This window comes from Neolamprologus multifasciatus, chromosome 2 (genome assembly GCF_963576455.1).
Source record: "Neolamprologus multifasciatus chromosome 2, fNeoMul1.2, whole genome shotgun sequence".
Classification (NCBI taxonomy): domain Eukaryota; kingdom Metazoa; phylum Chordata; class Actinopteri; order Cichliformes; family Cichlidae; genus Neolamprologus; species Neolamprologus multifasciatus.
The window spans coordinates 20,216,472-20,241,817 of record NC_140440.1 but is presented as its reverse complement, the minus strand read 5'-3'; the positions used below and the strand labels follow the sequence as shown (position 1 = coordinate 20,241,817).

Below are 25,346 nucleotides of genomic sequence, written 5' to 3'. Positions count from 1 at the left end.
ATGTCTGTCCCGTCTGTAACAACTGAAAATAAAATAAATAATAAAAACAAAGGTCGATCAAATGGACCAATACGGCAATGCCATGATGATCCATTTGGCAAAATAAATCCATTGGGTATCCTTGTTGGTCTTCAGACAACAATTCTGACGGCTAAAGAACCAAATGGGACAGGCGAAAAAAAAAACAAACAAAAAAAACAAACAAAAAAAAAAACAATAAAACAAAAAAATTTCCAATTTGGAAAATCGGAGCAGTCCCGCAAACCCCAAATTAACAATCCAAGATGGCATGAGCGAATGGCAGTAAACGTGTAAAACCTTTAAAAACAATTAAATTTAATCTTTACTGCCACTATCACGTATTTGTGACTTGCTAAATAAGCCATTCAAGGAGTACTGATCAGGATCTATCCATAAGCGTGCTGCAGGTGTGTTTTTAACCATAAAAAAACAAGTATTGCACTGCTTTGCTAGTGACATATGACTGGCTCTACCTCCTAAGAAGCGAAACAAATCCTGTTTTTTCTTGCTTTTCTGACTTTACTGCTGTAACGAGTTCTGAAATGCACCTTTTCTAGGTGGAACATAGACTAGTGGCATATTTCTCCTTCTATTGGCAGAACAATTGTTTGATGGACATTGATGAGGTACAGCTGTTCAGCTTTTTGACCATTACAGGTACACCATTCATCGTGGACTTTACGTAGTCTAACATGATACTATGAACACTGCTATATGCTGAAACCAACAAGTATAAGCGTACAGTGTAAGTGTGCTCCTTCATGTATTAATTCACAGTGTGCAGTCATGGTAGATGGCTGCCCCCAGCTTGAGCCTGGTTTTGCCAGAGGTTTCTTCCTGTTAAAAGGGAGTTTTTTCTTCCCACTGTCACCAAGTGCTCACAGCATAGGGAGTTGTTTAATTGTTGGGGGTTCTCTCTATTATTGTAGGGTTTACCTTACAATATAAAGCCCATTGAGGCGACTGTTGTTATGATTTGGTGCTATGTAAGCAACACTGAATTTAACTGAATTTTATCAAACACAGTTTTAACTATTTCAGACTCTATGAATGTGCGTCAAACCTCTTGTTTATCTTTTTCAATTTAGCACACTCATATTTAGGCCCACATGCTCATGTTATCTTTTTCCTTCTAATATCTACCACAAGCGTGTGCCTGCTTCACTAAAGAGTGACAGGTGCAATGTTCAGCCCTCCTGGTATGAAAGCAATTTGTCTAATTGAAAGATCAGGAATTAGAAGGGAGTTTAAAATGATTGTCCTATGCAGGCCAAATGGAAATGACAGACAGTATCAAATAACCTGTCCAGATTATGTCGGTCTGCAGACAAAGAGCAGGCTGTTTGATAGCGGCGCACCTGACCATTCACCAAAACACGGGCCATCCCCTTACCGAGATCCTCAATTAACTTCTTCCTGCTATTTCCATGTCCAGCTCACATTAGCTCACCGCCATGCTCGGCTGTGACAAGTAAATTGCTGTTTGGTTATGACCGTTTGTCGGGAAACAGGCCATTTCCCTCTCCCTCCCTCCCCACTTTTCCTAAACTGCTGTTCCTAGCTCTGCTGAGAGGGAGGAGAGAGACAGGGATGAACGGGTGCTGGTTTCTGACTGAGCTGAAGGCAGGAATTATCACATCAGTGGCTGAACGGGCGTGCCCCATTTGGTATGAACGCAAAAAAAACAACAACCATGTTGTGTTGGCCAACGGTAGTGATAGCTTTTCATTTGACTCTGAACGTCTTTCACATTTAAAAAAAAGCTTCTACAACACAACAATCAAGAAAATAGCTGATTTAAACTGTTTCAGAGAGCAAAGCTCTCGTTCCGAATAAAGGGCTCTACTGAATAACCATTTCACCTCCATGCATCTCTGATTAGCCTTATTATTGGTAATAAAATACAGGAATGGAAACTGGCTGCCTGGATTCTGGCAGCTGTTGTTCTTCCCCTAAAAATCACACAGAAACCTGATGAGCTCATGTTATTAGTCAGGGGTGGCCAGGCCTGACGCAGAGATTCAAAAACACAAAACATGCTTTTGTTCACTTTAAATGGACAGCGGCAGATAATTGGAACATAATGTGCACCCTTTCATCATGTCTCCTTCAAACTCGCTTCCTGTTGCTCAATACTGCATGTGTGCTTTACTCTGAAATACATTTGGCATTTATGTTCAAGCAGAACTGTCATTATGCATGTGCTATGTGTGCACTGCCGTGTTTGAAAGTGTGTAAAAAGACCATTTGGAAGTTGTGGAGCTCAACAAAAAGCACGAAAAAACTTTAATGGGCACTTATGGTCAGTTTAACAAACACGTTCATTATAATAGTTCTGTTACATACCTCATTGCTGATGCTCTTTGGTAACACTGTTACAGCCCTTGATGCAGTAAAACTGTGGACTGAACTGTCAAAAGCAATCTGTCCCGAATAAAAATCTGCATCCTGTCTGAACAGGAATGTTTCTGTTTACTCCGTTTTTGGCTTCTCTGGCTCTAGACGAGATTGCAGAATGAAAAGGAGCTGCTCACAATCTGGTTCGGGATCGCTTGTTTGTGCTGGTAACTCCAACACGTTTGTGTAAAAGAGTTTATAAATACAAAGAAGTCCCCACAGCCACATTTCTCCTCTCAGTCGGATCAAGGAGGATCAGCCCTTTCTGTTTTGTGTGTTCAGTTTTGGGATTGTTATGCTCAATGGGCCGGAGCCTGCAAGTGCCGTCCAGCCGTCAGAGGCAGTGGTTGGTGGTCGGGAGCCAGGGAGGCTGGCGCAGCAGACAGTCTGTAGTGTCTTCGGCTAGTTTGGGGTGCCGGGAAATGGCTGCGAGCTGGGGGTTTAGAGGGAAGCTGTAGCGGTAGAGGCAATACGGGCTTACAGTGTCTGAGAGATGTGGGGGGAGAGGAGAGCTCTGAGAGCTGAGAGGGCAGTGTAAGGGAAGTAGGCAAGGAGACCCCGGGGACTCGTGAGGACACGGGTCCCTGCAGTGGGGCGGTTTCTTCCCCTGCAGCACAGAGAACAGCGGGAGGTCTGTGAGAGGAGGCAAAGGGGAGAAGCCTCTCAGTCTGTCTGCTCCCAGGGAGGAGAAGGCTCTGCTGGGCAGAGGGGAAATACTGGGTGAGGTGGTGGAGGTCTTGCTGTAGAGGGGGAGAGTGAAAGCGTGGACAGCGGCGTCCTGGCAGGACAGCGGGTGAAGGGATGAAGATGAAGAGACGGGAAGGAGGCTCTTCACACTGCTGGTGGGCGACCCTGAGCTCCCTGTCAACGGACAGGACAGGAAAAAAATAAGACACTGAATCAACACGTTAAAAAAGTCAAATCTCAGAAGTAAATAGAGCTGGAGCACTTTACCTTGGAGCTGTATGGTGAAAGGCTTGAAGTCCAGGCTGAAAGGGCCTCTCCAGGGATATGACTCGAGCAGGCCATCCAACACTCCCCTGCACACACACACACACACGTATTTATACATACTGTAAAAGCAATGAAAAATGTTATTCCAGGTATTTAAATTTTGGTACTGAGAGGTGTGAAATTCTGCACTACTCAGCTCAGCTTTATTTGAAGGTTTTATGTGGCTTCAGATTTCAGTGGTTGAACTTTAAATCCCTCTTGGGTCCTTTAGTGGAGCACTTTCAGCTAAATAAAAAGCGTTTATGTTCAGCGTTCAGTGAGAGTTTGCTATACCTATTCCTTCCTGGATCTCGGAAGCCTTTGGCGAAGGGGTTCCTGTCGATCTTCAGTTTTGTAATCTGGCCCAGAGGAGAGGAACAGACACGGGTTAGAGTGGATTTGTCAATGGTTGACGTGCTTAAGCTAACAATGAGCTCAGCTTTTACAATAGAGTAGAGTGGCAGAGCACCCTCGTGGGACTGCATCTCCCAGCAGCACCCAAGGCGATCAGCCATGTCAAACAGGGGTTCTTGCAGAAGAGGTTCAGGGTCGTTCGGTTTTATCCTGTGCTTTAATAGGCCGTGGACGGCGGCAGTCGGCGCAGTCACAGCTCGTTACTGCGTTTCTGTAATAACACGTTCACTGATAGTAAAATGAGCCCTGATGAAAAGAGCTGGCAGTCCCTGCGGAGGGCTCTGTTACTGGAGGAATGGTAGCCAACAGCAGGGTCAGGTCCCCTCGACGGGAACACACACCCTCTCTGAGCAATTGGACCAGCAGAAAATCAGAACACTGCAAATTTATGATTTGGCTGCGAGCACATGGAACCGGGCCTCACTGGCTTCACAATGTGGACATTTTTATGAGGTCAAGCAGCCTGAGCTGTTCACTGGAACATCATCATAACAACCGTGCCAAGGAAGAAAAGGCTAAACATCTGTTTTTTGATCAAATCTGGCAAACAGTAGTAACACAGAGTCACTGACTGATTTTTCTTTATTAAACATCACTTCATTTTTTTAATGTTCCAATTTGTGAAAAAGTCAGATGTTTATTAAAGAAACGATCCAACATTAGTGCGCTTAGTTTCTGAGCTCAAACCTTCTGTTTGTGAGAAGTATTGAGAAGTATTTCAGCACTGCTGCTGGGTGTTACCTGCTGGTTCTGGTAGGCTGTGACTGTGGTGAACTCTGTTTCTGGGAAGGAGAAGCTGTGCACTCCGTCAGCAGGCAGCGACTGGATCTGAGACAAGTCCAGGCGAGGGTTGTGTTTGATGATGTGCACACGTGGCTTGTATTTATGCATCGACTGAAGAATGATCTGCATCATGAGACGAAGAATGAAAGACTTTTTATTTATTTATTTTTTTAAGGTGGACATCAATTTGGAATCATCTTTCAGATCAGAAACGGACATATCAAGTATTACAGCTGCATGTTCTTTTTTGTTTTTTATAAAAAAAAACTTTAAAATAAAAAAATGCAATTTTGTAAATCTGTCATTTCCATTTTTTTGTGCTAACATTCAAAAAAAATATAAAGAAAATACTGGCAAAAACTAAATTTTGCTGTACTTTGTCGTTTTTTTTTTTTTTTTATGTAAAACACATTTTAAAATAAATTTCATTCTTAAAAAAAGGAAATTAAAAAGTGGATTTCAGGCTGTTTTAGATATAAATCTTCTTCTGGTGCACTACAGTAGGTTACATGACTAACATGATAATGAAAGGAAATATCCAAGTCTTTAAAATACAATTATGAAGAGCTCTACATTTTATAAAAGTATTTAGCACAAATGTGCCTTTCATCAAATAAACATAATAAAACATCAAATATGGTTAAATATGTCATATTACTAACAAAGGTCTGACAAATTATTAGTAATACACTATGGGTTACATGTGACCTCTTTGTGAACAAAACAAAATATATGAAACAATTATTTTGTTCCTCATATAGGAGGAGTAAAACTGGTCTCCTAGAAGGTTTTTTGGGGTTTTATAGCACAATTTTTGAGGTGCAATATTAATATTATAATTTTTTTAATATTTGGGAAAGTAGATTAAAAACACTGAAAAGAGTCAAAACAAACAAACATGTAAATGTAACACCACAACTGTAAAAATTTGTGGTCCTAACATCTCAAGCAGCTGTGTTAAACTCACTTTGCGCCGTGGGCCACATACAGTCCACTTTGATGTTAAGTGATCTGAAATGGGCCGGGTCGGTGAAACAACATGATAAATGTGTAAAATTATAGAAAAGGCTATAACAGTTCACTGTTCTGTAATTATAAAGCCTAAAGCTCTTCTTAATACAGTTTAATATAAACAGACTATCCTGTAATTAAAAACGTTTTTCTTTTTAAAATTATTGTGGACTCATTAATATTTTCATATTATTTGATATTTAATATTTGAAACAGTAACTTTCCTGTAAATTTAGCTCTTTATCTGTTAGTAAATTACTGCGATGTTGTATGATGAAAGGCGATGGAGGTGGAGAGGTTTTATTAATAGGAAAAGCTGTAAAATTTATGAAATTAAAGATAGAAATTTAAACTCTATCCACTCCTTCCCATTTTCTATAGCTGCCCAATGGGCCGGATTAGAGTCTTCAGCGGGCTGATTCTGCCCCCCAGGCCTTATGTTTGACACCTCTGATCTAAACTATTTCTTTTCACAGGAGAAAAGCCCAATAAAAAAACGGTAATGTGATATATGAGGTTTCACAGTGGAGGGAAACGCTTTCTAAAATAAACTCAGCACTTACTGACAAACAGCAATATGTTAAGAAAAAAAGTGAAGACAATTAAGTTAATTAAAAATGCGGTAAATATCCATTTGAGATTTTACACTGACCACGAGAGATGTGGATTTCGAGAAAGTTATTCTTGTCTTTTTTCTTTTCTTTCTTTTTTTTAAACATGAAATTAATTTCACAAACACACAAGTTCCAGCGTGGCCGTATAAACAGCAGGATTGAGTGAAAAGCCTCCAGATGCCTCCCTGGTCACAACATTTGCAGATTGCTAAATCTTTCGCGGTAAACTTTGGAGCTGAGAAGTATTTCCGCTTCCTTCCTCCCTCTAAGACATCCAGGTTTCCCCTCGATGTTACAAATGTGTAGGAGAGCAGTTTAAGGACTGAAACTCTCAACGCAGTCAGAAAAGCAACACGCAGAAACACATAAAAACGATTAGAAAGATTTGTTAATATCATGATCTAATACACAAAAATTAAAGAATGATCTTCAGCACATCCGCTTAAAAAACGAACTCCCTTTTAATCTCAGTGCATCCGATCCTTTATCCAAAGCAAGAAGAGCAACAGGAGGCCGCGTGTGGGTTACCTACATGTCCCTTATCGTCCATCTCGTTATTGGTGAGCTTGACTCGGTCAAAACTGATGACCTGACGCATCCAAGTCTCTCCTGCGCACGGGGAGTCCGGGTGCACGTAGAGTCGCGGCGAGATGCAGGAGTGATCCGTGTTTCCAGCCACCATCCACTGCGAGCTGTGGTACACATACCTGCGTGGAGGAAAGCGCGTGTAAGTAAAAGGAAAAAACAACAACAACAAGAATATAAAAAAAATCGGCGCTCACCTGTAACGTTTGGAGTCCACCGGCATGACGTCCATCGCGATATAATATTGCTGGCAAGGGTCCAGATTGCGCACCTTGACGCGCACAGAAGGAAACATTCTCCTGATGAGAGGAGAGGAAAAATAACAAGAGAGAAGTCATGTTTGATCTCTTTAATGAAAGCTGCTTAATAAAACTGTTAAATGCGTATTTGGCCATCACGGATTTCAGTTTATAACGACGCCTTAAAGACAAGAAGAGGCCGAGACGTTTCTGCTTCTGCCGGCCAGGTTCACAGGAAAGTTCAGGGACCTCCAGGGGCCCCGAGGGCGTCGTCACTGTCCGAGATTTACAGCGCGTGTTGTCGGTGATTGAGTAAACGGAACTTAGATTTCAGCGCGCAGTCATGTTCCAATAACTCATTTATCTGAACAAGAACCCGTTTTCTGCGAACCTGAGATAGAAGCTTAATTACACTCCCAGCAACAAGTTTTCTCTGTGCAAACGATGCGTCACATAAAAGAGATCTTACAGATCGGCAAATATGGGTAAAATACAAGCTAAGAATTATTTAGAAAACGGTTTAGTTCATGAATATGAGTTAAATCACAAAAGCAAAAGTAAGTGACATATTTCCACGTGATGAAAAGCCACTTTCAGTTTTTGTTCTGCACCTCATAATTTGTTTAATGATAGCTGCCTCGTTAGTTTAGGGAGTGATCTTATTGTACACTGTTGTTCTTCTGCTCGCCTCCGATTGGTCGTATCTTGATAGAGCGTTTTAAAATCCTCGATAAAGCCGCACCTGTGACCGCAGAACAGTTAATGTAATTATCATAGCCTGATAAGCCCGCTCCACATTGGATTTCATTTGCAACAGACACTTTAATGAGGAAGCACACCTTCAGTTATCATTAAAAATGTAGACAAGTCCTTTTTTACATTTATTTGCGGGGGTAATCCCCTTCAGAGGCCCGGACTGAAACTAAACCGACGGGTTTAAATTGCACTAAGATAAAGTATCTGATTAAACTGTCGTTTTAACTGAAATCGCATACTGTGGCACTAAAAACATAACGGCCAGACTGCACTGTATCTGGTGATCTACAGAAAAACGACTGTAGCTCTTTGTTTGTTAACGTGGAGGCAAATACGGTTGGAGTTTAAACGTTTTGAATAAAAAAAGCTGGTTAAAGTTAGTAAAATCAGCAGGAAGACGGCTTGTGCGGGGCTAAGACTTCACACGAACTTCTTTGAATTTAGTCTTTCTTGCGCAGATGTTTTACCTTCCGGCTTTAGTGATGATCATCTCGGTGCCGATCTCATAGAATCTCCTCCACAGCTCGGAGCCCTGCAGCTCTACTCGGACCTCTCTGTCCGGCCAACAGTCGCTCTCCTTCGGCTTCTTCTCCTCGCTGCTCGGGTCAGAGTCTTCAGTCTGTGATCTGTCAGTCTGTCCCTGCGGGTCACAGGCTGAGGGGTCCTCTCCCCTCCTCGGTGTCGGACATGCTTTCTGTAGCTGGTTGATGGGATATTTATTCTGGTCTGAAAAGTGGGAAAAGGAGTGAAAAAAGAGAAATGAGAAAAAACACAGAAATGTGTCTATTTTTTAAATTTATGTGTCTATTTAATGGAAAGCCAGAACTTTGGAAGCTCTTTTAATTTGGGGAAATTTTAAAAATTGGTAATATTATAAATCTTATTTTACTTCATCAATGTTAAAGTTCCTAGAGCGAGCTAATTTTAGCTCTATTCCTCAAAAGCAAGTTCACGTGATAACTCTTGAGTTTTAACTGATTGAATATATTCTAAATCATGAGAATTTTAATTTTTGAGAACTTTAGATGATAAAGATGAAAAATCAACTGAAGCTTGCAACTAGAAAGTTGTGCGTTTTCTGTTCCCCCCCCCCCCCCCCCCCCCCCCCCCCCCAAAAAAAAAAATTGTGCGTAAAAGTCCTTCAAATAAAAGGCAGCAGGGTGCTCTCGGTGGTTAAGCAAAAGTGTCCTCACCGGGAAAGATGCTCCTATCGCCGCTGGTGTCAGCGCTGCTCGGCTCGTGCTCCTCCGACACTTTAATCCTCTTGCAGGGCTTCCCGACCAGCGCCTCCACCGAAAAGGCGTGAGCCCGGGAGCTCAGTCCCTGCATCCTGGTGGGAAACACCGTCTGTACGGCTCCTGTATTCCCCCGAAGTTTAACTTCGTCCCGCACAAAGTTCAGCGTCCAGAAGAGGACAGGCAGAGCAAACACCAGCAGCCGCAGCACCTCAGGGAGCTCCGCGTGACGCTGCGTAATTGAACAGCTGCGTTCCCATGTGTTCTCCGAGACGCGCGCCCGCATCAAAAACACCTCCCTGATTATTGGCACGCCTCTTCTCCTCACTACAACATTTCCCCCCTTTAACCGGATCAACTTCTCGCCTTCCCTCTCTCACAGAGAGCTCGTTCCTCCGGTTCCGCTCTGCGCGTCATAGAGAAGGAGGGGAGAGCGCGCATTCCTTCACGTGCGGCCCCGCGCCGTAGCAGACATCCACCTAAACTCTAATATAACCTGAAATTCATATTAACTGAAACGAATGAGAATAAAGTGAAATAATAAAGAGTGAAATAATGACATTCATTTCATAATCAGTATTTTTGCGCTCGACGTTGGAACTTTGGAACCAAAACAAGCAGACATTTGGCTCAGTACGCACCTGAATTAAGCTTATCTGAAGTATCTTTTTGTTAACGTTGACGTTGAGAGAAAAGTAAAAGGACTCGATAGATGTTGGATATTTTTGCTGTGTTACTTTGGTCTCGGAACAGCCTGTAGGAGCATGTATGCGGGCGTCACTGTCCTCAGAAATTCAAAATTCTTAGGTCAGTTCATAAATTTGGGCAATAATCTTCGACTCATATCAAATAATAAAATTAAACGTTTAAGACAAAAAATAAATTTGATGGCTTGAATTTATCCTTTATCTGCGTCAAATGTAAATGTTGTAATGTAAAGGACGTTTTTTAACAAATAAGCCGTTCATTTGCATTCTAAGATGCTCTCCTATTTAGACGGCCCATAGGTAAATACACTTATTCTGTCAAATATTATAAGGAGGCGAAAGGCACAAATATTTAGATCTGTTAACTCGGACCATCTGGGAGGTAAAATATCACCGTGAAACACTCTGCATGTCTGCTGAAGCTAACATTTCCTATATTCATTTGAAGGCTTTCCGTAAAGCGCGCTCACGTCTCCCGTTTCCTTGGTGCAGAAGTGGGGGGGTTTTTTTGCTTTTTTTTTTAGAAGTGGGGTTCTTATTCGTGGTACCCGGTGAGGTTGTGCGCAATAGTCTGGTTCTCATAAATGCGTGGATCAGATGTTTGGCGCACAGGGGGAAGAAAAAGGGTCTGTAATGACAGCTCGGGATTATTACATTACTGCTCGACATGAAATAGATCCGCTTTACACAAATAAAAGTCAGCAAAGGCTCTATTTAAAATGTTTTTTAATCACATGGTGTAATTGCTCTGAGGAGAAAACAAATGAGGGCTGTGTTTACAGCACGGTTGGTTTGGTTGCTGATGGAAATCTCTGACAACAGCCGGGAAATGGAGAACTATGACCAACCGGAATCACATGTTCCCTGTCATCATATAACCTGCTGTCGGACCCCGGCCTGGATTCGTGTTTATTCTTTCCTAACTTGTCGTTTTCTTGCAAAGCATCTCAAACACCCGCCGTGGTTTCAGGCTGGGGAGGGTGTAGCAGATCGGATCTGGCTGCGGCCTGCTGCTGTTCCTGCTGGCTTTTATTGGAAAAAGACGCTCAAAACTGATAGAAATAGCCTGCGCAGTCTCTTTCCTCGCATGTTTGAGAGATTGCTTTCCGTGCTGTCTTCGCCAGTCAGCTCATAAATCTTTCTCATGGGATTATGGGATGTCAGGAGAGTGATGACGAGCGATCGCCTCGCCTGGCTTTCTGCTAAACGGCCCGGCACCTTCTTGTTGCTTTCTGATTTGGCGCAAATCTGCGGCCGTCCCGTTCAGAGATGGCTGGCACACATGTTTCCTCTTATTAAACACAATATGCGTGCACGCGCTTGGAGGAAACAAGGGATTCAAATCCAATTAAGAGGGAGGCCTCGGGTTTCCATTAAAGCGGAAGTTCGATGACCAGCTGCAATTAGGTTTCCCATTCATTTTTTTTCGCCTTCGGCTGCTCGCTGCCATGCTGTTGATTTGTATACAGGGCCTTAATTAATAGCGAATAATTGGCCTTAAACTAAAGGACCTTTATTTGTCCATAAGAAGTGTTTTTCTATTATCTGCACTTCAGTTTTCGTGTTGTTTATTCACAGCCATTTGTTTTTTCCAAGTGTGTGCCTATTTGGAGCTGAAGGCCAGGGCCCAAAGAATAATCACCACCAGCCACACACCCATGTGCTGTATGTGCGCACAGGCTCACAGCTCACAAAGTGTGTGTTTATAAACAGGCCTGGCTGTCTGTGGCTCACTGCTGAATGGATGTGACGGGGCTCCCTTATGGTTTGTTTTAAGTTGGGTCATGTGTGTGTGTGTGTGTGTGTGTGTGAGGGTTATTCTGGGCACAGGTTGCCAGCTCTCTTGCCAAACGTCAAACTGTGACGTTTGCAGAGTGATTAAATGTAGGACGGTGGCTCTAATGGGATGTGACCTCTCTGCTCTGTGCTGGTACATGGATGACGGCTCACCTGGAGTACTATGACTGCTATGACAATGATGTGCTCGTTTTTGTGTTGTTTGCTGATATTGTCATCGTCTGCTCCTGTTTTCCATTCGAAGTAGACGTGGAAAAGGACGCATAAGGAAGCCCAAACAGAAGCTATTCATCCTCATGTCATCATGTCCAGGGATGTGCATCTGTGTAATGTCACATCTGCTACTCATAACCTCTGCCTTGTCCCTCTTCTTGGAGGTACAGCAGTGTCTCTCAGACTTTCGTGTCCCTGCAGGAATGAAGCCTTCATTCACATTCACTGCCTCTGCATCTGCAGCAGCACTCATGTGAGAGTCACTGGGACTGATCACATCCTCTTCTACTTGTAATTAATTAACTCTGTGTGCCAGCACATCGTGGTTCTTGATTTGCTGTTGAACGTCATCCAAACGCTATCTTCCAAAATCTGATGATGAAATGGTAAAAAAATGTAAGAGACCCTTAAGCTTATCAGCAAATGGATTGTAGAGCTATTTGCTGTTCATGTTCACAACTGTGAATTTAATGATCATCATATATTCAACACATAAATCCGGCATGTGGGAGTTTCACACACTCTCTGCACATCATCACCGCATGTAAATTAATTTCTGGATTTACAGTTAGGTCCCCAAAGAACTTTTTTTTTTCTGAATTATTTTGTAGCTGAATTTTAAACCAAACAATCAAGATGGGATTGAAATGCAGGCCTTCAACTTTACTTCAGGCAGCTTAACAAAAGTATTCATTAACTGCTCAGGTATTACAGACATTTTTATACACAGTCCCCAGTTTTCAGAGGCTCGGCAGTAATTCTACAGTTAAAGCAGTTTCACAGATGAACTGTGTTATAACTCATGTTATTTTGTAACAAATTAAGCAGGCAGAAGATCTGGAGTTGACCGTTGAACTCTCTCATTGGTCTCTCTTTACTGGAACGATGAGTTCTGAAAACATGTCAGTGCCAGTGAGGGAGGTTATTATTAGGAAGAAAAATCAACTATTAAAGAGAGATAGCAAAACCTAAGGAGCGTCCAAATGAATAATAGTGTAATGAATTCAGAAAGACTACAGAGGAAACCTAAAGTGGATGATTGCAGAATTCTTTCCTTCATTTCTTCACAACATCTAGCCAAGTCAAAAACACTTTTGAGGAGATGTATGATGAGACAGTGATACTCTGTGGAGTATCACTGTCTGCAATCAACAGATGCATTAATAAGTAGGAATCCAGAGGGTTTACAACACATTCAGAGGATTCTTGAGTATATGGGTCACACTTAAGAACAGAAAGTCCACATGAGACTTTGTCAGAAAATATCTTAAAGAGCCTGAACAGTTCTAAGATAGATGAAACCAAAATGAAATTTTGGGAAGAGAAAAGTAACTGAAACATACCACATTACCTGCCTAACATGGTGCAGGTAGTGTTATTACATGGGCATGTGTGACTTGCAGTAGAAGTGGGACTCTAGTGCAGGGGGGGGCAACTCCAGGCCTGTGTCGGCCGGTGTCCTGCAGGTTTTAGATGTGTCCTTGATCCATCACAGCTGATTTAAATGGCTAAATTACCTCCTCAATAAGTCGTGTAGTTCTCCAGAGGCCTGGTAATGAACTAATCATGTGATTCAGGTGTGTTGACCCAGGGTGAGATCTCAAACCTGCAGGATCCGGCCCTCGAGGCCTGGAGTTGCCCACTCCTGCACTAGTGTTTATTGATGATGTGACTGCTGATAGAAGTAGATGAACTATGAAGTGTACACGCCCGTACTCTTTGCTCAGATGGTGTAAAACAGATCAGACAGCCTTTAGCAGTGCAAATGGATAATGGCCCAAAACACACTGCAAAAGAACCACAAGAGTTTCAAAGAAATGGATCATCTTCGATGGCCAATGGCCAGTCATCTGATCTCAACTCAACAGAGCAGCTTCAGTTATTAAATACAAAACTGAAGGCAGAACGACCCACAAACAAACAGCACAGACTCATTAGCCTTTACTTGACATGGAGAAATTACCGTACACTCACATATGAAATCACCCAAGAAAGGCCGTTTCTGAGCCAAGAGAGACACCTGAAAAGGACCTGGTTGCATTATGAGAAGCGGAGGATCTGAGGCTTTTCAGCTTGACACATTTAAGGGAATGAACAATAAACAAACCGTCTCCTGGAAGTTATGTTGATATGAAGTTAACTTGTAGTAATGGCGCTGTGTCTTGTGCTTCAAGCTATGTTGACTTTTCCAATATTTAACCAAGACCACAATGTCAACTATGTGCCGTGAGCGGCTAAACACACCCATTAATAATGTTAGTCATAACAGTTCCCATAGTGGAAATTGGGAATACTGTATTATAAACATTGTGTTGTTTAAAAAAAAGAAAAAGGTATCCGGTTGTTGTTAAATTTGTACCAAAATGCATATGACAGAAAAAATTAGTATGAGATTAGTTTAGATAGAAAGCTCAGCCCGTCTCTGCTCCTCAGCAGCACATTTCTAAATCAACTACAGATCATTTAGTCTTGGGGGGGTTGTTATGAGTTATTACAATGGTTATAGAAGTGGTGAAACTCTGTCTCCCTCTGTGGATCCCCTCTTGCTGTCTGCTCTCTGGGTCTCTAGCCTGGCAGCATGTGGGGATCTTGGGCACAGGGCCTGGTACTGCTGCCCCCGCCCCCGCCTCCCCTTTGCCCGCAGTGCAGGAAGATTTAATGGCTCATGTGTCACGGCATCCAGCCTTCACTGGCTCCTTCTGTCTCAGCCCGGTAACAAAGGAGCGAGGGCAAGAGGAAAGCAGGAGAGGAGAGGAGCGCCTCTGCCAAGATGCAGGCTTCCTCCTCCTCTCACCATAAGTGTGTTGTGAATTATGTCCTCCCTCTCCCTCCCTCTTTTCTCTCCCTAAGCTTTTACTTATCCCTTACTACTCACCCTCTTCCCATTAAAAACATATAGATCTTCATCTGTCCACAATGCTTTCATGAGGCCAACTGTGAAACTGACTCTACGGCACATTCGTCTCACTTGTTTGGATAGCTAATTCTTTTTGATGAAAATTGCTTTCTCTCTCTCCCTCTCTCTCTGCCTGCCTCTCTCTCTCATTAACTCCCCCTGGCTGCCAGTAACAGTGTGGTTAATGGCTGTGGTAAAAAGAAACAAAAACAATTGATAATGAGAGTCAGACTCTGCATGTGAGGGTCTGAGCCGAGCATCTTTTCTCCCTCTAAGACAGCCCAGACGGGGCAACTCTGCCAAGCAGGACGCTGATTGAACGGGGCACCGGGAAAGTTGGGATTTAGGAATAGATCTCTGGGAATGAGAGCTCTACTTCCCAGAAGGATGTCAAGGGGTGAAAAACTAATCTGCCGGGTGTTAGGGTGTAATTTTCTAATACTGTAATGTGTAACTACCACACGATTTTGGGAATGTTTGGATAGAGCGATGCATAAAAGTGAACGACGCTCCAACGTAAATACACTTTCTGGATGGCTCGCTGACTTGAGCAGGAGTTTGAAATGTGTTGAGTGCTCCTTTCGCTGTTGTTAACACGTATGGTGAGAGGGGGAAGTAGTAATTATTTGAGAGGGGGAAATCCGTCGTTTCACATGCATGCGGTGGAAAGCTGTTGAGGAACCATCACGCATGTCTTTATCTGTTTCTGTCCCACAACGCACAATCGTCCTGAACACCAATATTTTTTTTTTATCAAAGCCACACCGCAGCGGAGGAGGGATTATTTTTAGATTTCCCTGATAAATGAGGGGTTTCATGTATCTGGATGTGGTCGCAGGCGGCCGGGGAGAAGGGTGAAAATTTAGGAGAAGAAGAAGTTGGGTGGAAAGAAAAAGAAAGAAAGATCTGGCAGAGCTACAAAAGCTTTTAAAACATGTGAAAAATCAGCAGTTCTTTAACAGTTAGCTTGTCATTTTTATTTGCCTCTTCACATGGTGGCAGCGGTTGTCTTTCAGGCTGTGCCAGCTGGGATTGGCTGCTGGCTCGAAGGCGCAGGCCTGGCCCCGGTTAGCACTCTTATTATCATCACCACACACTGTAATTCACATGCCAATCACAGCTCTGAGGAGCGCAGGACGGAGGGGAGCAGGGGCTGGTCAGAAGGGGGCCGCCGACTGGAGTGATGGGCCGGGCAGGGTAGCGACTGTGTGCTGAATACTTCCAGCAGGCCCTAATCGGACCTTTCATTCCCACATCTCTGCAGAATGAGTCTGGATAGCGGTATGATCAGTTATACAGGGCTGGCCTGTGTTGAAGCAGGAGGCCGTGCTGGGCTGGCTGCTGTAAGAATAGGAGTGACCTCTGAGGAAGGTCAAACTGTCAGAGTTTGGCTGGTTTGGCCTCGAGTTAGACACAAGCTGGGAGAGACGGCGCAGAGGAGAAGAATATAGGAAATATTAATCTAGCAGAATTCTCAGTTTTTAAGCCAAAAGTCACAAAGCTGAAAATGCCTGTTTAAGCTAAAGAACAGTGGGTTATATGCTGTACATGCATAGTTTAGGAAATTTGTTTTAAGATGAACACTGTAATTCCCTTTGAAAAAAATACTGTGCTGCAATGGATGTCTTTTTACTGCAGGGAAACTCTACAACCTTCTCTAGATGACTGTGGCTGTATCGGCCCCTTGTAAACTCAAATGGAGGATAGTTACTGAATTTAGATGCATCATTAACATTTAAACCATTTAATATGGGTTGCACCACACATAGCTTTAACATAAAGATTAGCTGTTATTAATTCTAAATTATGCTGGGAGTGCAGGAGTTACGAGATAGATAGATAGATAGATAGATAGATAGATAGATAGATAGATAGATAGATAGATAGATAGATAGATAGATAGATAGATAGATAGATAGATAGATAGATAGATAGATAGATAGATAGATAGATAGATAGATAGATAGATAGATAGATAGATAGATAGATAGATAGATAGATAGATAGATAGATAGATAGATAGATAGATAGATAGATAGATAGATAGATAGATAGATAGATAGATAGATAGATAGATAGATAGATAGATAGATAGATAGATAGATAGATAGATAGATAGATAGATAGATAGATAGATAGATAGATAGATAGATAGATAGATAGATAGATAGATAGATAGATAGATAGATAGATAGATAGATAGATAGATAGATAGATAGATAGATAGATAGATAGATAGATAGATAGATAGATAGATAGATAGATAGATAGATAGATAGATAGATAGATAGATAGATAGATAGATAGATAGATAGATAGATAGATAGATAGATAGATAGATAGATAGATAGATAGATAGATAGATAGATAGATAGATAGATAGATAGATAGATAGATAGATAGATAGATAGATAGATAGATAGATAGATAGATAGATAGATAGATAGATAGATAGATAGATAGATAGATAGATAGATAGATAGATAGATAGATAGATAGATAGATAGATAGATAGATAGATAGATAGATAGATAGATAGATAGATAGATAGATAGATAGATAGATAGATAGATAGATAGATAGATAGATAGATAGATAGATAGATAGATAGATAGATAGATAGATAGATAGATAGATAGATAGATAGATAGGTGGGGGGGCAGAATCAGCCTGCCAGATATTTAGTCCCAGCCAGGCTGACAGGTTTCTTCCATTTATTAGAGAAACTTTTTTTCATGATGTAGAAAAACTGTGACTTACTGGGTAAACTTCTGTTCAGTGACAGAAATTCCTGCCTTATAAGCAAGAACTTGGCAAGAGTGGGAAGAAAAACATCCCTTTTACCAGGAAGAAACCTCCAGCGCAACCAGACGAAGGTAGAGAGAGCCCTGTAACATTTGGGATGTTGTTAGGTAGCTGGGACAAAACACACACACTGTATGAGATGAATAATAATTAATACGTTCACCAAGCATCTGCAGTTATGTTTGATGTGAAAGCTGTTTTGTAAAACTGTGGTTTGGAATTTAAAAGACTCATTGTGATGCTAAAATACAATTTCACATTCACGTAGTCGACTGTGCTACAGTGCTAGAGATGGTGTGATTCTTCCTTGGAGGGCATTTGTTTGAGCATGAAAACACCACACACATAAAAGACAGATGTAGTTTCTGCATTCTTTTTAAAGGCCAGCAGGGGGCGACTCCTCTGGTTGCATAAAGTTTCCCAGATATAGAAATTAATGGGAGACAACACTTGGCTCCCCTGCTCTGTGACCTTTCCCCTACGGTGGCCCTGAGAGGCCAAACGGACTGCAACTTGAGAAAACACCAGCAATAAGAAAAATGCTGCAAAAGCACACACAATACAACGGAAATAGGAAAAAACAGATTTCCAAAAAGCACAAGGGAAGTGTTTCTGGGGAGACAATAACCCCAGAAACACTTCAGGAACCAAACATGCTAGGTAAGTGTGTTTTAATCTCATGATTCATATAATACTGATGATGGATTTTTAGGCTAATAGTTAGGCTAACACACTTACCTCTCATCTTTTCTTTCCTCATAAAACCCTCCACTTCTTGTAAGTGTCTCCAAGAGCAATTCTTAGCATATTTTGGTTCCTGTAACTGGTCCGTCGGGTTATTGTCTCCCCAGAAACACTTCCCTTGTGCTTTTGGAAATCAGTTTTTTCCTATTTCTGTTTTCTTTTTCCTATTTCCATTGTGTTTTGTGTGCTTTTGCTGCGTTTTTCTTGTTGCTGCTGTTTTCTTAAGTTGCAGTCCATTTGGCCTCCCAGGGCCACCGTACCCTTTCCCTTTCCTGATTACTCCCCTGGATCAGTTTTCAGGTCATAGTAAATAGAACATCACATCTATTTTTATATATTATGGTCATTATTAAATTAAGAAATGAGGATTATCTGTGGTATGCTCATTGGCCAATGACTTCTCGCACATTCAGTTTCTAAACACCTACACGGTGACGATGAGCTTGAATGTTGATAACGGGACAAAAATCCAATTAACATCGTTGCATGCAAACTGTGTCATGTAATCAGAAACATGCGTAACCATAATCGACTTCGATTTCATTTGAAAAGATGTGCAATTATATTACAGTTACACTCTCAAGGAGTATTTAGCTGCATTTTATCAGTAATCTGACCTAACCCTGGTCAGCTTGTACAGCATTTCCATAAATCATTAGCCCGTGAGTGAGCAGTTTCTCATTTTTCACATAACGCTTTAGCCATTTAAAGGCAGCAGGAGGATGTTGTGGGCACAGCGCTGACATACAGCATCCCCTTTTAAGGTGATATTTCAAACTTGTTATCAAACACTTTCTTGTTCACACGTGCACTGATGTTTTCAACCACTTGTAAGAAATGCAAGTAAATGTAAAGAAAATCTCAACTATAGCACGCAATTTATCAGGTTCCACTTGCAAGAAACAGTTACTAAGTAATTAGTGGTGACTTTACACATAAACTGAAATAATTTATGTGTAGCAGCTGGAACCTAACCTACGCCCCTTGTAATTTTACTAAAAGCCATCACCGCAAACGACAAGACACCCGGCGACAGGAAAATTCACACGCGAGGTTTTGACACCAGCGTGGAAGCTGGAGAAACTAATTAATCTTGCTATTGCCAGCATTTGGGGAAAAATAAGAGTTGTTCAACTTCCCTTCACTCATATCCAGAGTGTCCTCACATATACTGAAAAAAACTTCTCTTTCCTGACTTTATTCCCACCCTTAGAGACGTTCTGCAGCCCCGCAGAGACACTATAATTTAAACGCTGCCGAAATGGGAGCTCAAAAGACAACATGCTATTTCAATCAAAAGCCCAGCTCTTGCCCCATCATCCTGGCTGCCAAAGCCTGGTGTGACTCTTGTACACACACACAAGCGGGATTTCGCCTGCCAATGTGCGGTTTGCTTTCACGATGCCTTAATGCCTTGTGGTTAGTGCTCTATCAGGGCCATGAGAAATGATTTATTAGTGGCTCCTGCCTGTATTTATAGATAATGAGCCTCCGTCAGTGTTGATAAAGAGATCCATTCTCAGCCTGGAAAAGCAGCACTGCTTTAAGAGATTACTGCCACTGCTAAACAATAGCTCGCCCTCCAAAGATAGCCATATATGCTGAAAGTGTTACCGTATATGTCATGGGAATCAAGGAAGAGGGTGGGGCGGGGGGGGGTTAGACAATCCCTCTGCCCTTCTTAGCACGAGCTCATTCATTATGGATACACATTTGTCTTCACGCACGCTTACTTTCCCATTATTGTTGCAGTCAGAGCTTTTCAATCTTCTCGTCGGGCTCTCCACTGATCCAGCTTTATGGAAGATCTTTGCTCTGCTTCAGATGTGGGAGAGGAGCAAAGCGGTGCGAATAAACGTTTCCCTTGTAGGCACTTTTATCTGTCTACATGTCAGTCACATATACAAGTCTGAGAGTATGTTTGTGTGTGTGTGTGCGCGTGTGTGTGTGTGTGTGTGTGCGGTGATGATTGGGATAAAAGGGGGGGACGTGGAGACACTTGAGAGCTTTGTGTTTGTCTGACATCACTCTGTCTCCCTCTGGTTCCAATCAGCCCATCCTCCCCCTCTTAATGACACCTGATAGATTAATGACTGATAAAGTGTGTGTGTGTGTGTGTGTGTGTGTGTGTGTGTGTGTGTGTGTGTGTGTGTGTGTGTGTGTGTGTGTGTTTGTAAGGACTATACATTTCAGAAGTCTAAAGCTCCAGTCAGGATGTAGTTATGGAGCGCTAATTTGAAAGTTGTCTGATTGAGGGCTTTGTGTGGGCCCCTACCTAACACGCGCACACACACACACACACACACACACACACACACACAGGCTATCACTTTCATCCAGATTAGACATCATATTTGTCTTCTTTGCAGCATGTTTACAGTTGTAACTTTTATATCATCCAGATCCTCCATCTAGCACACTCTGTCTGCACACTTATCATTCCTAAAAATGTTGTTCTGCATCATTGCATTTATCATTTACTGATCTATAAAATGACATACATGTTTTCTCAGTGATCTCTTCAGTTAAAATAATTATAATAACAACTGTAGCTGTGATCAAGAAACTACAAAGTTTGTTAGAAAAAAATGTAAGTTAGGCAGCACTGCGAGTGAATATAGATTTTTAATATATCGTCCTTAATATAGGCTGGTCTTTAACTAATGACTTTATAAGTGGTCTGTAAATCGGGTTTTTAAGGCTTTATATTTCTGCTGGAATCGTTGGTACTGAGCACACTGACACCTAATGGCTTCGCAGTAAGGCCCCGGTCTGCTTTTGACCACAACGTATTCTGTTGAAACGGTCAGCGGTCACTGGCACGTCAACAGCGGTTGCAAAAGGAAAGCAGTGTCACTCCTCCCCTCTAATTTTCCCTGTCATCCTAGGTTATAAACCAATGGCCTCCCAATGGCCTCTTCCCTAACCTCTGCAGGCTACTAAAACCATATTAGGGGCATGTGAGAGTCCAGCGAGGGACTCTGGCCTCATGGCTCTCAGCCATGAGAGTTTAAGTCTGTCAGTCCTCAGCTGTTCCCGCACAATGATGTGAGGATAGTACCTCTCTGAGTTCAGTTAAAAGAGCTGGAATTAAAAAGCCTTGATTTGACCTCTGTGTCATAAGTGAATCAAAATAGAGATCAAGCTGCTGCCCTATGTTGGAAAGGCTGTGTGTGTGTGTGTGTGTGTGTGTGTGTGTGTGCTCCTCCCGTGAACCTGACAGAGGTGACGTTACTGAATCTGGAAGTGATTCGCACAGGCTATGATGCTATTGGCCACAGTTCAGCGGAGGGTGTGTGTATGTGTGAGTGTATGCTTTACCAGTGAAAAATCAACATGGCTGCAGCGCTCTGGAGAGGTCTTGCGATGAGGTAATTTCCCCAGAGTTTAACCCTCAAGAACATAACAGACATGCATCCGTTTCCATCCCTCTGTTCTCCTTTGCTCCTCCGTCTTTGTTCTCTTTCCACCTGCGCGGGTTGTCTACCTTAAGTTGAGCGCAGTACATGTGTGATTCACCTTTTACTTTTGCAGATCTTTTTGCCCTTTCCCAAGATTTAAAAATCCTCTCGCTCCAGGATCCTCTTGTTCTTTTTCTTTGTTGCTTTAAGCAGACAAAAGATGGACAGACAGGCAGCAACATGAGGTCATAAGTTAAGAAAACAGCCATTCATCTTAAATCTAGGCAGCCTTTTGAACATTCAAACTTAGCTAAAACTTTGGGTTTACTTAGTTGAAATGTATGTATCAGTGAATTAAAATTGGCTGAATGGCATAAATGTATTGAATTTGATAAACAATAACATTTATTGTTTTAAATTTGCTCCTAGTAACTGCTAAAAGCAGGCTAACCGCTAAATGATTAAAATTAGCATTAACTTGTCTTTAAGAAAGTAAAGAGGGAAGCGCTAATGCTTAGCAGTTGATAAAATTAATTTAGTAACATTAAATGTATAATAGCATACGTATTTCACGATAATCCTTCAAAAACAATATACAAGACCTACCTTAAACTGCAAAAAGCTTCGCTAATTTTACATGATTTTAGTTAAATTAGCACATTAGGAATTTAGCTACATACATGCTAACTACAAAAAATTATGAAAAATAAATCACAGAATATTTCCTTGTGTATCCACATAAATATAGCAAAGTTATACCTTTTGTGAAAAGTCAGAAAACCCATGATCCAGTAGTTTTCAAAACCACCTTTAGCAACAGTAACTTGAAGTAACTGTTTTTCAGTAATTGTCTTTTTCTAATTGTACTGCCATGAACTTTAACATTTAACATGCTAACTGACGCCTGTGGAGTCTGATATGTAACTCTTAGGGGTTTTTTGCAGTTTTTCTGCACACTGCAAGGTCTGACCAAGCAATTGCTTTTATAGGGGTGCTCACTCTTCCTGATGGTCAGTGCATTTGATTAGCAGGTACTTTCTCTGTTGCTATGGAAGCAGTAAGTGTGTACTTAGTTATAGGCTTGCAGAGAGTCCTATGAACAGACATGACTGTGTGTTCACACACTTTATTTAGCTCTAAAATGTCTGTAGCTTGTGGCATTACTTCCTCTTTACAGGTTTATGTTTAGCATGGAAGTTGCTACAAATATTTTCTACCTCTCTGTAGCCAGACTATATATAAAGAGTTATTTACATACTGTCTATGGTTTAGAGTGAATGTATATATTTTTAAAAAACTAGTTAAAAGTGCTTAGGAACTTCATAAGGGAGTCACATAAAAAGCTTAAGAATAGCCAGTGCAACCCAATCCTACCCTATTATCCCCCAACCACCCCAAAAGAACTCCTTCAGCATGAAATTATTACATTTCCCAGAGGTGAGCCAAGCTGAGAGGATGAAGAGCACAAGACAGGCAGTGCTGTGAGGGAGCAAACGCAGCTTTAGAAGCTGATACTCATAGGAAAGACTCATTTGTCACCCTTGTCTCAGATCCACGTGTGTGTGTGTGTGTGTGTGTGTGTGTGTGTGGTGCAAGGATCACTCAAAATTTTGGATGCTGTGAAGCAGCATCGCTGCTCATTCCCCGAGAGATCCGCTGCTCTGTTTCTCCATCTTCTTCTGCTGTCCCATTCTCTTTGACCACTAAATGTTCTCTCACTGGAGGCACATGGTGATTATGGTGGATCCATATGAAGACATGTCAGTGACGTTATGAAGCACCGAGCAGCGTCTAACGTTTTGGGCTCAACAAAACCCTGTGGCCAGCTGTTACCATAGCAGTATTTTAGGGCTGTGTGTTTCTGTCTGCACCGTGTGTGTGTGTGTGGTGTGTGAGCACCGAAAGGGACAAAGTCATTTGTCACTTGTGGTTTCACATGTCTGGTATTGAAATTGATGACAAATCTATGAGGTGTGTGTCTGTATGTGGGTTCATATTTACTGGCACGAGAGCCGGTGATGTCATGCATGAGAATGTCTTTGTGAAACCAGCTATGCCCCTGCAGACTCCCACACTGTGCTGACTTTGCAGGCGCAGGGTGTGCGTGTTGTGTACACATGTGCACGAGTGTAGCCTTATTGCTTTTGTTGGACGCTTGCTGCAGACCACAGGGGAACACTGGCGCTCAGACTCCCATCATACATTCCTGCCATCCACCATTATGACACTCTCCCACCTATGTGTGCTTTTGCACCAAAAACACGGGTGTCCAATTGTGTTCAGCTGTGTTCAGTTCCACCTAGGAGGCGTGTTAGAAAGTTTGAGATCTAAACTGGATGGACTGCAACCTTAATCCGCCGCTAATCAGCTCCTCGGAAAACTCACTCAAGCATCAGACTCTGTAGATTGCTCTGCCTCTCCCGGCAAGTCCTTCTCAGTGTTTTTCCCCCCCAGTCATCACTTTACGTTCTACCCGAATCACTCTATTTCACCCCCCACCTGCTTCCATGCCTCTCTCACCCCACCTCACCCCCAGTCATCCCTTGTTTCCCTCCTGGAATGAGAATCCTGCTCTCTCCTCTGCTCTTTCCCCTCTCCTGCTGTTGTGTGTGATGCCGAGAAGCCCTCAGGATTACATATAAGTCTTTTGTTTATCATCTCAGCTATTACTGCTAATGCTGTCTCTCCCTCTCTCTTTTGCAACGTGTGTGTGGCGTGTCCGTGCTACGCATGTGTGGGCAAGCTCTCAGATCAAACACAGCGTAAGACGAGCCCATAAACAAGCCTTCAGGACCACTTAGGATTTTCAGGCAGAGCCAGTGTTGAGGGGGCGCGCGAAGGGGGAGTAAGGTACAGAAATCAGCTGCTCTGTTTATGTACCTTTCAGTGGTGATTACCGGTCCAATCTGTCTGTTTAACAGAGCAAATATCAGAGCCTTGCAGAGTGTGTGTGTGTGTGTGTGTGTGTGTGTGTGTGTGTGTGTGTGTGATGCATACAGTTGCAGTGCAGAGGGTTGGAGAGATGCCACCGAGTTGCGTGGAGTTAAAGCGGCAGTACAGCAGTTAAGTGTTTATTTACTCATACGTACAAACCTAACTGAGAGAGAGGAAGCAGAGGGACCACCGCAGGACTGAGGATATGTGTCAGACATACTGTACGGCCTTGGCAGCGGCCCGTGTTTTGCACGCAGCGCAGTAAAAGCTGTGTACTGTGTGTGCTAATGCGAGTGGGCAGACACGCTGGCAGGTAGTGCCCAGCATGCAGGAGGGAATGTGTTTGCAGAGTGGAACATTCGCAGAGATGAATGAGCTGCATTATACACTCAGATATTGTTTTTCATTGCATTACAGTGCAGTCGGTTGCGAGATCGAGTCGTTTGTCATGCAAGAAGTGAATGTAGGCAATGTAGCTGACTGAAAGTGTAAACAGATGTGTCTTTGGGTGTCAGGTTCAATCTGATGAATGAATGGAAGCCCTTGCATGGGGAATTGTTTAGGTTCCACCTGCGGCCACTGGATGGCACCAAAACTATACAAACACACCATGAAAAAAATAAAAGCTGTGGAGAGAAACTGCTAATAAATATATTATGAAAGCGGTAAATGTTAAACCGCTACCTGTAGTTAAACTAAGGCAGGTCATGGCTGCCTGCGTATTCTGAGACTGAAGCATATTCTCCAGCCTGTTGTTTGTTTGTTATTTTGATTCCGCCCCCCACCCTGCAGCCACCGGAA

The 25,346-nt window shown here is 42.4% G+C and overlaps 1 protein-coding gene across 3 annotated transcripts; it reads right to left on the bottom strand.

The window, feature by feature from the left end:
* Window positions 1-254: 254 nt before the first annotated feature.
* On the bottom strand, window positions 255-25,231 carry tbx22 (T-box transcription factor 22). 3 transcript variants are annotated; one of them, XM_085180754.1, is made up of 10 exons: window positions 22,371-25,231; window positions 21,532-21,814; window positions 9,007-12,137; window positions 8,281-8,539; window positions 7,016-7,117; window positions 6,766-6,940; window positions 4,567-4,731; window positions 3,706-3,770; window positions 3,373-3,458; window positions 255-3,279 (listed from the first exon to the last, which is right to left on the bottom strand). In XM_085180754.1, exons 3-10 carry the CDS (start codon window positions 9,332-9,334, stop codon window positions 2,753-2,755), a joined length of 1,707 nt encoding a protein of 568 aa, XP_085036880.1. In that variant the 5' UTR covers window positions 9,335-12,137; window positions 21,532-21,814; window positions 22,371-25,231; the 3' UTR covers window positions 255-2,752. The 3 variants fall into 3 exon arrangements, with proteins under 3 accessions (XP_085036880.1, XP_085036862.1, XP_085036870.1); XM_085180736.1 differs by having other exon boundaries at window positions 255-3,458; XM_085180744.1 differs by lacking the exon at window positions 22,371-25,231 and having other exon boundaries at window positions 255-3,458; window positions 21,532-22,358.
* Between the last annotated feature and the right edge of the window lie 115 nt (window positions 25,232-25,346).

Bases quoted from the DNA above. Each gene is read 5' to 3' on its own strand.
- tbx22 (XM_085180736.1), bottom strand. From the start codon at position 9,334: ATGCGGGCGCGCGTCTCGGAGAACACATGGGAACGCAGCTGTTCAATT. The intron at 7,118-8,280 runs GTAAAACATCTG...TCCTCTCATCAG, and splicing joins ATCATCACTAAAGCCGGAAG to GAGAATGTTTCCTTCTGTGC. The intron at 4,732-6,765 runs GTAGGTAACCCA...CTCATGATGCAG, and splicing joins AGATGGACGATAAGGGACAT to ATCATTCTTCAGTCGATGCA.